We start from the raw sequence: 15,045 nt of genomic DNA on the forward strand, positions 1-15,045 counted from the left end.
TGGGCGAGGGTAGAGTGTGGTGAGTCCCCCGAGTCCCCTCCCTTCCTCTATGAACTCTCAAGAAAATAAATAAATGATGAGCAGTGACAGTTGTCTGTAGCTGCACTCACCTTGACAAACGTGGTCGAAGGGAACGTCGCAAAATCAGACGAGACTCGAGCTCCGGGCTGGTGGTTGACGACGTGCTCGGCTACTTCATCCTGACAGAGAAGAGATGGGGAGGAGGACATTTTAATTTAACTGAATTTTAGCTGAGTATTTATTTGTTCAGTGCAGGTGTGAAGATGTGTTTACCTTCAGTCTGCTCAGAGTGTCGCTCAGGGACTGTAATCTAGCCGTCTGTTCCAGGAGCTGAGCACTAGGTGTCACTGCAGGACAAACAAAACAGTTATCCCTAAAAGAGTAATGTGTAACATTAGTGTTTACATTTGTAACCACAAAGTCTTCGTCTCTCTGTAAACCAAACCACAGATTTGATGATTTGGAGGAGGGAGATAAGTGACAGCTCCGAAAGCTCCACAAACCAGAAGTCTAAAAACAGCCTCTGCGTTCCCTGAGAGTCAAAAACCAGGACAGAAACGAGCCAACATGCTAAATCAAACTAAGACTGTAAACCCAGGGGGACAAAAACAGGACACAAACCCACTTGCTTGATCGCGCACTCACTCACCTGGAGATTTCCCGGTGATGTCCACCACCTTGACGTTGGCACTCATCTGCAGCAGAGTCTCCAGGAGCTGGTCGGTTTTGCGATAGAGGGCGCTGGAGAGCACTTCGGGACGTCCTCCGTCTCTGGAGGGAAGTTTGGTCACGTGAAGAGGAGGCAGGGAGGCGAGCTGAGCGCGCATCTTCTCAGCCTGAGAGGGGAAAAGACGTGGACACTCGTTAATACGGACATGAAAGCAGCAACAAAGATCAATCTATTAACTTATATTAGCTGCTTTTAAATTGACTTCTCTCCTCTTTTTAACATGTGTAACTATTTCCTCACGTCTTTGAAGATTCATCATGAAGAAAATAGCAAATTCTAAGAGTTGAGGTGGTTTAGAGGTGACTTGTACCTTCAGTCTGTTGTTCTCGTTCTTCAGGTGTTTGATGCAGAGCCTCTGAGCTTCGATCTGCTGAGTCAGCAGAGGAGAGTCGATCACCTGGACACCCGAACCTGAGCCGACACCGGACATCATGTTCGCTGCAGAAGAGAGAGAGAGAGAGAGAGAACAGGAACCAAACTTTTATTTCCACTCGTGTGAGAGTTTGCATTCATTAAACGCTCCTGATAAACTTTCTTTATTGTCCAAATCTTCATGTACAAACAAACAATGTTCTGCCAGCTCCACCCTGACAGGAGCCATTCTGCTGCAGCCGATAATTCTACAATACTGTAACCAAAGCAAGGACTTTTGACTGCAGGAGTATTTTTAGACCGTCGTGCTGATTCATACTGATTCAACTGTTCAGAGGAGGTCAAACTATCATCGTTCAGTTTTTCTGCTTCAACATGTTTTAAAAATAATGTCGATTTTCATGTTTGACTCGCAGAATTAGCAAAATATCAATTAAGATCATGCACGAAGATGATGTACATGCCATGAAAAACAGATTTATGTGATGAATATCACATTAATAGATGTAATGAATATTAACATAAAACCTTCTCAGTCTTAATGGTTCAATAACAGTTTCTTCTGCAGATTCAATTCGTTAGATTTAAGACTTTTCATAGTACCACATTAAATTCCACTTAATATCTGTTTCCATCATCCTGTGCTGTATTAAAGTAAGACAGATAACTAGTATGGAAGATAAGTCCTGGATTTATTTATTTTGAAGACTTGAAACAATGTGTAAAAAAAAACGTGCAAGTATTTAACTGCAGTCAAACCATGCACGATTAATTCATCATTAATTTAAGCATGCAGAATCAACAACAGGAGTAGATACCTTTTTGTTCCTCTGCAGAAGTAAAAGATTAAAAAGAAGTCATACAAAGAGAAAAGAGTGAAGACAAAGAGGAGGTGTTTAGGTTGTTAGGGTCAAAAGGTGGAATTAAAAACAGGCGTTGGAGTTAAAGTGATGATAAATAACCAGAAAATGGTTCAAAAGTGAAAATACTTGACACTTCTACAAACAGCTGTGAGATAAGTTAAGCATGTGTAGTAAATCTTTACCTCCTGCCATTCCCGTGACGATGGAGGCGATTCCTGACGGGCCGGTTCCTCTCCCGTCCATCTTCGACTGGCTGTTGATTCTCTGCTTCAGCTCGGCCTTCTCCGACTCCAGCTGGTCGATGTCGGCCTGCAGAGCGTCCATCGTCTCCTCAAACTCCCTGCAGAGACAAGGAGGAGGAAGGAGGAGAACATGACACAGCTGCAGACTTCTGTTACAGAACACGACTCTACCGTCTGAATCTACGGTCGGTTCTCACTTCTCTTTCTTCTTCAGCAGAGTCTGAGCCTCGTCCAGTCGAGTCTGGATCTTTTCAACGCGTTCGTCTGCGTCTTTGGAGGAACTGTCGAGCTTCTTCTCCAGCAGGCTGAGGCGGACGTTCGCCTCGCTCAGCTCCTCTCCCTGAAAACACGAACACAGTGACTCTGCAGTTCTGCGTTTTTATTCCTCGGTGAATTTGCAGCGAGAAAGGTGTGTGTGTTCACCCACCTTGATCTTGAGAGACTTCTTCAGCTCTTTGATGACCGTCTCTCTGTCCTCCAGCTTCATGCCGAGGCCTTCAGCGTCAGTGATTTCAGCTCGGAGAGCCGCTGAACGCACATCCACGGGTGGAGGGTTCTGAGGGGGGACGACAGAATGACGTCAAAACTCAAGAAACTTCTAATCCTTCTGTCAGAGCCAAAAACTACAGCTGAGAGAAATCACATCAGAGTGAATCACCTTGTTTTGAGGCTTCTCTGAGTCATACTCTCCCTCCTGCATGGCGGTGGCCATCTTGTTCATGGTTGCTATGACGATGCTGCATGACTGCCGCAGACACTCGTAGGGGTTGGCGCCCTGGGATCCATAGATCTGAAAATGATAGTGAGATATTTTAGAACCGGAGCAGTTCACAGAACAGCGTTTGTGCCGTTTCCATCACAGATAAACTGAAGTATCACTTTGTATACCTGCTCTCCTGCCTTGAACGCCACGTCCTCCAGTTTGACGGCTGACAGCCCCTCTTGCTCACCGAGAGGCGACATCATCTGAGCTCCGGCTGCGGCAACCTCCTGCAGCACCGCCACCACCCAGGTGAGGTGTTTCCTGCAGTCTGAGAGGGTGTCTGACACCTGCGGGACAAACGTCAGCAGAGCTAAAGTTATCACAACCGTGTGAAAATCAATATTTATTCTACCGAAGTGATAAAATAAGAGAAACAGTAAAAGTTGTGGGGTTCTGCTGCCGTGGTTACCTGCTGTCCGAAGTTGAGTGCCGCTGGTATTCCCGGCGCGTCGGTTCCGGGCATCCTGCGGCGGATCTTCTTGCAGAACTGTCGGATGTCGCTGCAGGACGTCTCCAGGTCCTTCAGCAGCACGGCGAGGTCGGCCTTCTCCTGACCGGTGTGCAGGAACGCCCGCAGGCGACCGACCTCCACCGCCATGCAGTCCAAGGCACTCTGGGTAAACTGTACAGTGACAGCGGCAAGATCCACAGCTGTTTAAGGTGCTCACACACTGTCACGATTAACGCGTGAGCTGATGGACTAAAGTCAGAATGTGACGTAAAAAGACACTCTCTCTTAAAGTTCTGAGAGAGGTTTATTAGTAAAAGTTATTTTAAGTATGAGGTGGGACCTTTGTCCTGATGTTGATGTTGGTACTCACTCTGATGTGATCAGCCAGCTGCATGGTGCACTCCTCGTTCTGATCTGCCAGGTGGATACTGTACAGGTGCTGAGAAAGATGTATACACATCGATAAGTGGACCTGAATACACTATATCCTCTTCATTTCAAATCATTGCCTCATTACGTTTAGCTGAAATAACCATCTGTGTTTGTGTGTACCTGATAGTATTTAATGGCCTTGGTGAGCGGCTCCACGTTGACCGTCTCGTCCAGCTGGTCTTTGTGCAGCAGGTCGATGAGGAAGTCCAGAGAACGCTCGTGGACGCTCATCTCCGGGTACAGAGAGCCGATCTTCTTATAGACATCAACAGAGCACTGATCCAGAGCCCTTAAACACAAACACAGAAGGCAACATTATATTCAACTGAACTACATTTTTTTAGTGCTACTTTAGTGCTCAGACTCCCTCCTGCTGTGTATTCTTGAATTTATGGACCCTAATGAAACATACTGCTCGTATTTATGCAGCGTGGCCTGCAGCAGGCTGAGCGAGTAGACCAAACCGCCAGCGAAGCTCAGCTGCTCCCCGGCGGCTCCCTTGAGTCCCGCTCGCTCCACACAGTTCTCATTCAGGTCGAACTTCTCCTGGGCCTGTTTGCTGATCAGCTCGGCCTGCAGACACACAAACAGGTTTTATTTCTGTCGTCCTTCTTCGTCTATTGGAGGAAATGTAGTTATAAAAGTAAAGTGTTTACCTTGCAGATGAGCCTGGGGATGAGCAGCAGCACCAGGATGCAGTCGTGGTCGCCGCCGTGACGGAGGAAGGACTCGGGCATGAAGGAGGTCAGAAGAGAGACGTGTCTGTTGGCCTGGCCCACCTCCATCTTCCTCAGCTCCATCTCGATGGCCTGGACACACATACAGACACATACACACACAAGATTAAACACAACACAGAGAATGTAATATACGGACTCTGACTTATAATCTGGTTCAAACTTAAACTTTCAAAGTTTTGACTTTGAAACTCTTAATCAAAAGAGAGGTGAAAAAAAGGACATTCAGACTGATACAGAATCACATTTAACGTTATCAGACTTCCTCATTATTCAGACCACAGAGCTCTTTCTGTCTCTGACCTTGGCGTACGCCTTCGTCTCTGCAAATTTAATCTTGAAATCGAACATCTCTGCAGGCGGCTGCTGCTGCAGCTCTGCGGAGGCTTCCTGCTGGCTCGTCAGGTCTCTGTTCACCTCCTGCGGAGAACACAAAGGTAGAATCAGGACGCAGCATTAGACAGAAACGTGTAATCAAACAACTGGCTCGATACGCTACATTGAACACTAACTGTGTACCTGCAGGTGAGCTGTGAGCTCTCGGTACTTCTTGATGGTCTGCTGGTAATCAGCGACCGTCTCCTGAGCGGCTTCGACTCGTTTCTCGGCCTCTCGGACTCTCGCAGCGCCCAGATCCAACATCTCCCTCAGCTCCAGCTCCGTCTCTCTGGCGTTCTCCTGCAGCTCGTCGTTCATCTCATTAATAGATTCCTGAAGGGCGAGACAACGAAAATCAAACAGGGTCCTTTACTGGAAAACTTCTATGACCACTATTGAAAATTGTAATTATTGCTTGTCTGTCAGATTTTGGAATCACAGGAGCTGCAATTTTTTCGATCCGAGCAGGGAACATGCTTGTTTAGCTCAAACCCCGGCAAAAAACACATTGTTGCCATAATTAAATCTCCTTTTCAGTGATATTAAAAGGGGAAAAATTGCCATTTCTATTTCTAAAACCGTTCCTCATAACAGAAACAAATCTGCTGTAGAGAAAGAAGAGCCTGATGAAGAACACGTGGATTAACTTGATCTGTAGTAAAGTTTGTGTTTCTGTAGGTGGCGCTGCTGTTGATGCTTCTCACACTAACTACCTGACTCATAACACTTTGTTAATGCAAACAAATTGGCAATATCTAAAATTATTTTGACTCCTGAACATAGTTTGTTTTGTTTGTTACTATGATGTGTGTATTGGGAAAACTCTCACACCACCATAATGTTTTTAAAGATGCAATCATTATTAAAATCCTGCACATACTGTAGTTGATGACTTTTGCCTAAAACAATTACAAACCTGTCGGGTTTCCTCTAAAGCAACATTTGTTCCGATCGGGGTCAAAACACAAGTTCAATCCAATTAAAATAGAAACTCAACAATGACTGCAGCGACTACAAACACCAGAGGGCAGCACATGCATATTAATGGCAATGATCCCATATCGATAATGAAATGAGTCAGCAAACTGTGGCACTTTAATTTTCTCTGACCTCAGTCCTATAAATACTCAGAGGGTCAGAGCAGGAAATGAACGAGTCTTCAGTCGTTAGTTTTTTAATTAAAAACTGGATCAACTCTGTGTTTTCTGTTAATTTAATGTCATTGAACACGTCTGCCGTCAATGAGACCGATGACTTCCACTCACCAGGTCAGTGACGGTCTCTCTCAGCTCCCGGACTTTCTCCTCCAGGTCCAGGTTCCTCTCTGTCAGCATCTCCACCATCTCCTCCGCCCCCAAAGCTGCATCCACCTGAAACGAAGCGTCAGAAATGGAGTTTATTATTTGTCTCCTTGGCATCTCCTCAGATCTCCTCTGAACATATTAATAGGCAGATCGTCGTCACTGTAAAGCACCGACCTGTTCCTTCAGCTCGTCGATGGTCTTCTCTGCCGCTGACATCTCCTCCTGCAGTTTTTCCTTCTGGCTCCTCAGAGTGTCCAGCTCCACGTTCTTCTTCTCCATCTGCTTCTGCAACTTCACATGTTCCTGCTTTTCCGATGAAGACAGGTCGCGCATCCTGACAAAAACAGGAAAACCATCAACATCTGGATGAAGAACTTCTCTTTCCTTTTCTCTCTCATCTCTATTTATTGTCCGTTGTCACTCTGCCCGGCTTTGCTGCAGGATGAGATGTCCATTAGAGCTTTTCTTGGAAAGAAAAGTCTACATTTATTAGATTCCAGCTTTTTACATGTGAATGTGTTCTGGTTTCTTTCCTTCTCCATGACTGAATATCTCTGGGTTGTGGACAAAACAAGACGTCATCTCGAGTTCTGGGAAACACTGATTGAAATTTTTCACCAAGGAAATAATCTGCAGATCAATCGACAATAAAAATAATCATTACTTGCAGCCCTAGAGTCAATTTAAGGAATTGCCAGCACACCTACCTAACCAGTGCTTCCTTCAGTCTGCCGTTCTGCTCCTCCAGCTGTTTCACGTGATAACTGGAAGCGGCACCATCTGAACCTGTTAGAGAAAAAAAAAAAAACACAGCTGAAACACACACTTTCTTTGTTCATGCAAAGTTTTTAAAAGACCAAGAACAACTTTTAATTTATGTGACCAAATGACACTTGAAGAGAATTGATGTGGCTGCATGTTATTGCCAAAAAAGAACATGGAATATTTTAATTAAAGGAATGGGGCTTTTCTCTTGAGTCGGCTCTGATCACTGTTTGCCGCAGCTGTAAAGAAATCGATAAATCAGCCGGCATCAAGCTGCACTCAGAGGTCACCGAAGACTGACTCTCTCTGCACTCCTTCTGCAGTCTGATCACATTAAAGCCCGAGAGATTTATCCTCTTGTGCTACTTGATAGCAACTGGACAGGAGAGTGAGAGATCAAATTTCACAGACAGAAACTTAATTATTTTATTTTTAGCCCTTCTGTACAGACCACTTTAAGTATTTCACTCTACTTTAGATAGCTTACAGTACAGGTTTATTTTTTAACAGCCTTAAAAGATAAAAATATATTTATCTATATGCGTTAAAGCAGAAAGACTGTTGTCGTTGTACTGAACCGTTGTGAACTTTTACATTAAAGTAAAGTTTAATGTGGACGACTTTGACCGTCTAACATTGTCTGTAATTTGTTGGATGTAACAATTAAAATAAAGAGATAAAAACATCATCTCTTCTTCTCTGTCAGCACCTTTCTCCTCGATCTCGTGCTTGAGGATCTCCAGGTCCATGGTGAGCTCGTCCACTTTCTCCTTGAGCGAGTCGACCTCCAGCTGCAGAGACTCCGCCCTCTCCTCGGCCATCTCCTTATCCAGCGTGGCCATCTCGATGGCGTCCGCCGTGTCCGACATCTCCTCCACGTAGTGCTCCTTCGCCTCCAGGGCCTCTTTTGCCTCCTACAGAGAAAAAATGCAGTTATGGACAGTTGAATAAAATCTTTTCTCAGGATACATTTTTTATTTTTGCTGCTGGGTGTGGCTGCAGAAATGTTTTATTTGTGTGCATTTGTCTGATTTTAGTTGAAATACTGTCTCCTCCATCCTGACAAGTGTATTGTTCTTGGATGAAAACATGATTACCTGTCACTGGTCATAAAAATGGTCTAGTAATCAGCTACATCTACCTGTCCATCTAGTCATACGCTCATCCATCTGTTGCTTCTTACCCTCTTGGCCTCCTTCAGCTGTTTCTGCAGCTCGGCCTGCTGCTCCTGCATCTTGTTCTTCCACTCCTGCAGCTGCTCCAGCTGGATCTTGTGCTTCTCCAGCTCCTTCAGCTTGGCCTTGTCCTCCGTCCGCTTCATCTTCAGCGTCTCCAGCTTCTCCTCCAGGTCCTTCACCTGACCACGCAGCGCCTCCTCCTCCTGGATACAGGACGGCGGCGAGGATCAGTTAAAAGGACAGATGGGAGGAACAGTAGCAATTTAATTAGTTTCAACGCGTTAGTGGAGCAGGATGTTGAGATAATCACACATTTTAACAAAGTAAAAGCGCTCCAAGACACAAAAGGAGGTTTCAACCTCCCTCTATTGCTCCAGTTTTTCATTCTTTAATGTTTCTTTAATCGATTTACTTTCAGATTTCTTCTCGGCGAATAATGAAAGCAATATTTCAAGTACAAAGCTTTCACTGACACTCTGACAGCACTTTCGTCTTTTTATGTGTTAGAGAGAACGCTTCAGTTTCACTTGCCATGCAGTGACTCCACCTGTAGACACGAGAAAGTCAGTGGAAAAGACACACACATGCCTTATCAGGAAGTGCACACTGACAATATCAATCTGGCAATAGAAGAGAATTTTTTTTTTTTGCAGCCTGTAACAGAAACAGCCACCTCACACACCAATTAAAGCCTAGAAGTCACACTTTTGACATCTCGTTAAGAATGTTAGTGAGAGGAAAAACAACACGCCAGTATCAAGTGCAGAAAACATCACATCACGCCACATCACTGCACCTGTGTTTCCATAGCGACGTCCTCCTGAGGGGATAAAATATGAATCAGACCGATCACGTCCGCCGTAAAAAATCAAAGAGCGAATAGCAGCTGACTTTTACTAAATGTTAACGTGATAATAGGTGACATTTTCATACATGTTGCTTCGCTCTATTGGCTGCAACAGATTGAATCTGTCCCCAGTTCTCTGATTAACGAATTAACAGAACATTAAGCCACTTTACTGGTTTCGAACTGACTAACATTTGGTCACGCACCGGTTCTTAATCGTGCTTAATTGACTGTGTGCTCCAGAGCTAATCACTTCAGCAATTACTGATTGTCTCATTTCTGAGAAGCGGCACTAAAAGACATTTTCTCGTTATCTCCAGTTAATGACTTATTCAAATGAGACAGATGCTCATTTTCAGGTTCAGAATTTTTATTTTGGGTCACTACCTGAATAGTCTTAAATGGTTTAACGCTCAAAAAACACGCCCCCTGCGTCTCCTGCAGCTTCCAGGTGGCTTCACTTCTACCGTAAAATATAGGAATCAAATTGCACAAACGTGTGACATGGTGATGTCACAAAGTTACAGAATTAAAGGCGGGACTACTGACGAAGCGTTTCGGGAGCAGAGAACAGATTTTTGATTCGGCAAAAGGAAAAAAACGAAAACGAACATCTGTAACCATCAACAGGATGTTGCGTTTGTCAATGAGTGGGTGAATGGATTATATAACTAAAAGACTGGCACTACATCATAAATAATAACCTCATGTTTTAGATTTATTTGACTGAAATGTCTGTTATGTTTTCAGCATGTTGCCTAATGTATTGTTAGATACCAGTTATGGCCTCCGATGATGCCCGATGACTCTTGGATGACACCAATTTAAATTGACAGCTGTGTCAAAAAACGTGTATTTATAGAAGCTATAGCGAAGAGATGTCACCTCTAATTTAACTCCCACACCTCGACTACTACTGCTGCTCATGCACCGAGTGTTGAGACATTTCTGATGGTGTTGGCACGCCGTGCTCCGTGGTTTTGTAACGCATTACTCACCGTGCCAACAAGATCGAAAGACTTAGCTATCAACCCGATTCCTGATTATAGCAGGTAGTCATTGGTTTAAAAAGAAAGAAAAAGTAATTCTCATAGCTGGCTGAGTCACCTGGTCACTACATGGAGAACAGATATAGAATTATCCCTGTATCTGCTGGATGCAACATGTTTCCTAATTCATTGGCAGGCAGCCTTTCTCACTTCACACTGACTGTAGAACATCAGATCTGCTACACTGCGAACTACAAACGAGATATTTTTTCGAGCTGACGCAGACCTTGCTGGGGACGGGCGCCGGAGGGTTTCCAGGGGAGTGGAGGGTGGGGATGACCGGAGCAGCCAGAGGGGTCTGAGCCGGCGTGCTGGGCTCGCTGCTGCTCATCTCCCCAGCTGAGGCCGAGGCCGAGCCGGACGCAGCCCCCTTCCCACCAGCAGGTCGGGTGGGCTGCTATAGAAACAAATAAAAGGAAACCATTAGAAATCTGGATAGAAAGACAGTGAAAAGATCCCGCTCGGTATAAATGGCTGTCTGATGATGTAATAGTGGCCATAATGGAGGTCGCTGAATGAATGCATTTTGTACAAACTATAACGGGCTGAAATCTTCAATAGCTGAGGGTTTAAGAACTTTTTAGTTTCGATTTAAGCTCTGCAAGTCACACTATCCTTTTAATTTTGTGTGCTTAGCATCGTTACATTGTTCACGCTTCACTTGCTGAGGACTATGTCACTCAAATTGATGAAGCACTTGCAAATCTAGCATGAAATGATGTTTAGTACACGCCTCAACACATAACCAGGATACTCTGACTGATCATAACAAGAAAACTAATGTCCATGTAATTATGAAAATACTTGTTTTGCGCTGCCCAACCAACATTTTTAAATGGTGATAATACAAACTCTGGAATACTTTATACATTTTTCCAAGGGAGAGGAAAATCAGGTCCCCAGAACACTGTTTGAAGCTGGAATGGTGGCAGGGTCCGCCAAATATAAACAAAGCAAAACAGTATGAAATTGTGAAAATGTTCACTATCTGACTCTTTCATTGGACCTCCATCATGGCCACATCTGATTTACAAATAATGACCATAAATAAATAATAGGAAAAAAAAACAATATTAGAAAGCAAACAAAGCCATTAATATGCTGAAACCATGGAACAAACAAAAAGAGGGACAAAACTGAGAAATAAAAACAGTCACTAGAGCAGAAAGAAAGACATTGAAAACAAAACTGTTGAACACGTGAATCTGTGCTGTGAATATAAATGTGAAGACGTCCAAAATAAGAAGGATGAAATAAAGGAAAACGGCGACGTAAGTAGAAAAATGTTGGCACCAAAGCTGTGAATCCTCTAATGAAGACAAAATGGATGTCGTCTGTGGTGATGTACTGTCACTACTGTCTCAGCAACACTCACTCAAACACTCACACACAAACTGCTGCATGAAGTGAAAAAGCAATCACACGTAAAAAAATAAATACTAAAAATTGAGTCTGATATGACTGAAATGGGAAGCCCTGAAGACTTTGAGGACTGGGCTCACCTTGGGCCTTCTGGCCGTGGTCTGAGGAGCAGAGGGAGGAGAGGAAGAAGAGGAGGAGAGGAAGAGGAGGAGGAGGATCAGGGAAGGGAAGGAAACAAACAGCCAGGGTTAGTGATTCAAGGCAAAGTTCATATTAAACTGGAAATCACAGACAGAAGGACAAAATGAGTGGAAGATGAAACTTCTCAGACTGACACAGCGACAACGAATCCATTATCATGTCACATCCCTACAGATCTCTTCTCCTTTTGTTTTCCTTCGTGTCCTCGCCGCTCTCCGGGGCCTCATCTCTTCCACCCACGTGACCAAAAAAAACCAAAACAAATCCCCAGTAACAACATGGACACAGTGGCTGGTACGGCTGCTGTGACCTAAATGACTGCATTGTGTCTCGGGGGACGCAGCAGGTTCATCTGAAACCAGAGCTGTTGTGCTGCTGCTCATACTGGGATAATAGCTTGTTATCCTGCTACACCGCCTGTTTCAGACGCGCTGCACAGACGGCTGGCTGAGTGGATCATCAGTGAAGTGTGCGGAGAGATATCCACTCTTTGTTCTTATCTGATTTCTAAAAAGGAGTCCGTCCACCAGATCTGGGTTGCATCTTTTTTAACCGTGTTCTTATGAATGTTTGAGTTAAACTGCTTAGAGAAGGAGAGATCGGCTGCAGAGGACAACAGAGAGCATCCTAAGGAAGAGGAGATAATCCCACAATTTATTCTAAGACGATCAAAGCAAACACTTACGGTGTAATGTGCTCTCGAGGAAAAATCTGCATCTCTATTTTTAGTTGATTTCCACGAGAGAACTCATCTCAAGATCTGGTTTCTCTGCAAGCTAAGATATTTTTGCAATCTTTAGTCTGTTATTTGAGTAAAAGAAGTTTGCCAGCGTCCAAGTTAACTTCTTCAAATGTCTTGTTTAGTCCGGCCAACAGTCCAAAACATGAACACATTTAATCTAGTAGATATAAAACTGGCAAAAGCAGATAATCCTCACATTTGAGAAGCTGTAACCGGCACAATTTGGGCAATTTGGGCATCAATTCACTAACTGTCACAGCTTTACACAGAGTTCACTTCTTCAATACATGATGTCACGTTGAAATTACGTATATTAACGTTTACTTGAATAGTGGTGGTGTGGCAGTAGGGCGAGACAGCTGCCAAGCCAGTGACCACTGTTCAATACAGGTTTCAACATTTGTAAGTGTGAAGATACTGGATATTTTTGAGGAGACATCTGGACAATTTAGCCAAGATCGTGGCAATGGAACCGTGTATTTTAAGCTGAACCATGATCTTTTGCTAATCCTAACCAACTGGGTTTTAAAATTGAAAATTGAACATAAAGAAATACAAAATTGTGACATATCCTTGTTTGCAGAAACCTGAATTGCCAACATTTACTCTGGTGGTGGGGTTTTGTACAGTACATGTTTTACTATCAACGTTTTGTTTGATTATAAATAAGTATCTGTAAAACTTTACTTTATTCATTCTTTATATACTAACTTTTCCGAGAACATTTCCTGGAAGGAACAACTGAGGTAAGCCTCTTTTAAACCCAAGTAAACATTTATTAATCAATAATTTTCCTGTTCAGTAATAGAATATCGATTATGTTAGTTTAGTGGTTTTTGAATTATTCATCAGAAGTGAACCACTTGAACTTTGTCTTGTTTTTTTCCTCATGATCGTTGCCACATTACGTTGTTCTGTGCTGGAAACTTTCTAGGACATTATCAGAAAAATTGTGAGGACCTAAATATATATATTTAAGTTTTTGAGCAAACTCAATCTGCAGATAGCCAGAACAGCTACAAAATGGACAGTGACAGTACGCTGTCTCCACAGAGGCCTTCCCTATATGGTGACCCTTGATTAAAACTGAATTTCTAACCCAGGTCTGTGCAGACGCTGTCCAGCACTTTCTCTTCTACCCTACTGACTCTCTCTCTGTTTCTACTTGGGCACGGCCATCGCTTTGGTCAGTTATCGTTCTTTATTGGATTAGAGCTGGACCATTCAGCAGAAATTAGCCCGAGCTAACAGCTGTACCAAATAAGAGCCGACAGCCTACTTAAGCCATAGTGTCGTGCTGTGGATAACAGAACACGCTGTACTGACATCGCATCAGTCTGTTTATTACATCTGCACCCAAGAGTGAAATCCCTTGATTCTCCCCCGACGGACTAAAATCACTGACCTCGTAAAAAAAAGCTGTGGAAGGCATGACTCGTGCAAGTTGAGCCCAAATTAAGGATAGACAGAAAAATACAACTGAAGCTGCTGCACACACATGAAATAACTCTGCAAAGAAGACACGTGAGTTCGCAAAAAAAAAAAAAAATCAATAGGAAAATCAAAAGAGAGCACAACCCAGCTGCAGGTACACTTCTACTTCCACTCTGGGAATATCAAGAGGAGGAAAAAAAAAAAAAAAAAAAAAGGGCGATTCCCATCAAAGCAGAATGAGGAATAACTGAAACTTCCGGGCATGACCTTTACAGCAGCTCTGCCAACAGAACAAATGGATGATGACAACAATAACAGCAACATCCCAACATTTAAGGACGATCATTTGGAGTTCTGTACCTTCCGGGGTGCAGGAGTCTGTCTCATCATATTTGCAAGAGAAGAAGACAACACAGTCACCGAGAAACACACACACACACACACACAGAGAGGAAGGTGATAAAACAGGGAAAGATGCTCGATCCACAGACACCGGCTTTAGGACAGACAGCTGAAGCCGAACAAGACAGGCAGCCACTCAGGCCGGGAAGCTGCAGTGGTGCAAATGGCCGCAACGATTTTTTCCCAGGCTCCCCCTCCCTCCCTGCCTCCGTCCGTCCCTTCCTCCAGCTATCGTCCTCCTTTATGTCCTCCTTCTCTCATAATCCATTCGCCGGAGCCCTCGGTCGGTGCCTCCCTTTCCTTTCCGCTCCGATTACGACTCTGACATCTCGCTGCCGTGGAGCCTCCGACCTGCTACTGCTCACAGGAGACGCCTCGCCTCCCCTAACCTTCCCTCTCCTCCTCCCTCCTCCCTCCTCCCCTCTGCCTCACTCACCCCCCCCACCCTTTTCTCACTCTGCTCATTGTGATTTGTCAGCCCGGCCAATGCCCTGCTCCTGCATTACATCACTGTGCACCCTCCTCCCTCTCTCCCTCCCTCCCTCCCTCTCTCTCTCTCCTCCCCTTGCTCGCTGCTGCTGCTCACCCACTCATGACCACCTCAACCACAGACAGACAGGGAGGGATGGGTGAGACTGAGCGGTGTCGGGGGACAGACAGAGGGGAGGATGTGAGACAGAGGAGGGCGGTGCTGTTATCGGAGGTGAGAGGGGGGGAAAGTGATGCAAGCCTCTCTTGTCTCCTAGCAACACTCGCAAAGCCCTCCTCCTCT

The 15,045-nt window shown here is 44.4% G+C and overlaps 1 protein-coding gene across 7 annotated transcripts in view; it reads right to left on the reverse strand.

Moving 5' to 3' along the window:
* dctn1b (dynactin 1b) overlaps positions 1–15,045 on the reverse strand; it is a 36,849-nt gene that overhangs the window by 1,951 nt on the left and 19,853 nt on the right. For 3 of the 7 annotated variants that reach the window (XM_030443988.1, XM_030443984.1, XM_030443986.1), the window contains exons 6-30: positions 14,232–14,249; positions 11,635–11,655; positions 10,359–10,529; positions 8,242–8,439; positions 7,768–7,972; positions 7,001–7,079; positions 6,468–6,627; positions 6,255–6,359; positions 5,131–5,322; positions 4,915–5,031; positions 4,531–4,683; positions 4,287–4,447; positions 3,995–4,163; positions 3,813–3,881; positions 3,401–3,613; positions 3,117–3,278; positions 2,887–3,018; positions 2,656–2,784; positions 2,426–2,568; positions 2,169–2,326; positions 1,942–1,953; positions 1,062–1,189; positions 671–857; positions 295–368; positions 111–200 (exon numbers count right to left, since the gene is read on the reverse strand). In XM_030443988.1, coding sequence (XP_030299848.1) covers positions 111–200; positions 295–368; positions 671–857; positions 1,062–1,189; positions 1,942–1,953; positions 2,169–2,326; positions 2,426–2,568; positions 2,656–2,784; positions 2,887–3,018; positions 3,117–3,278; positions 3,401–3,613; positions 3,813–3,881; positions 3,995–4,163; positions 4,287–4,447; positions 4,531–4,683; positions 4,915–5,031; positions 5,131–5,322; positions 6,255–6,359; positions 6,468–6,627; positions 7,001–7,079; positions 7,768–7,972; positions 8,242–8,439; positions 10,359–10,529; positions 11,635–11,655; positions 14,232–14,249 — 3,246 coding nt within the window. The remainder of the gene's footprint in view (positions 1–110; positions 201–294; positions 369–670; positions 858–1,061; positions 1,190–1,941; positions 1,954–2,168; positions 2,327–2,425; positions 2,569–2,655; positions 2,785–2,886; positions 3,019–3,116; positions 3,279–3,400; positions 3,614–3,812; positions 3,882–3,994; positions 4,164–4,286; positions 4,448–4,530; positions 4,684–4,914; positions 5,032–5,130; positions 5,323–6,254; positions 6,360–6,467; positions 6,628–7,000; positions 7,080–7,767; positions 7,973–8,241; positions 8,440–10,358; positions 10,530–11,634; positions 11,656–14,231; positions 14,250–15,045) is intronic. The other 4 variants (XM_030443989.1, XM_030443987.1, XM_030443985.1 and 1 more) reach the window with 3 other exon arrangements.

This window comes from Sparus aurata, chromosome 16 (genome assembly GCF_900880675.1).
Source record: "Sparus aurata chromosome 16, fSpaAur1.1, whole genome shotgun sequence".
Lineage (NCBI taxonomy): Eukaryota > Metazoa > Chordata > Actinopteri > Spariformes > Sparidae > Sparus > Sparus aurata.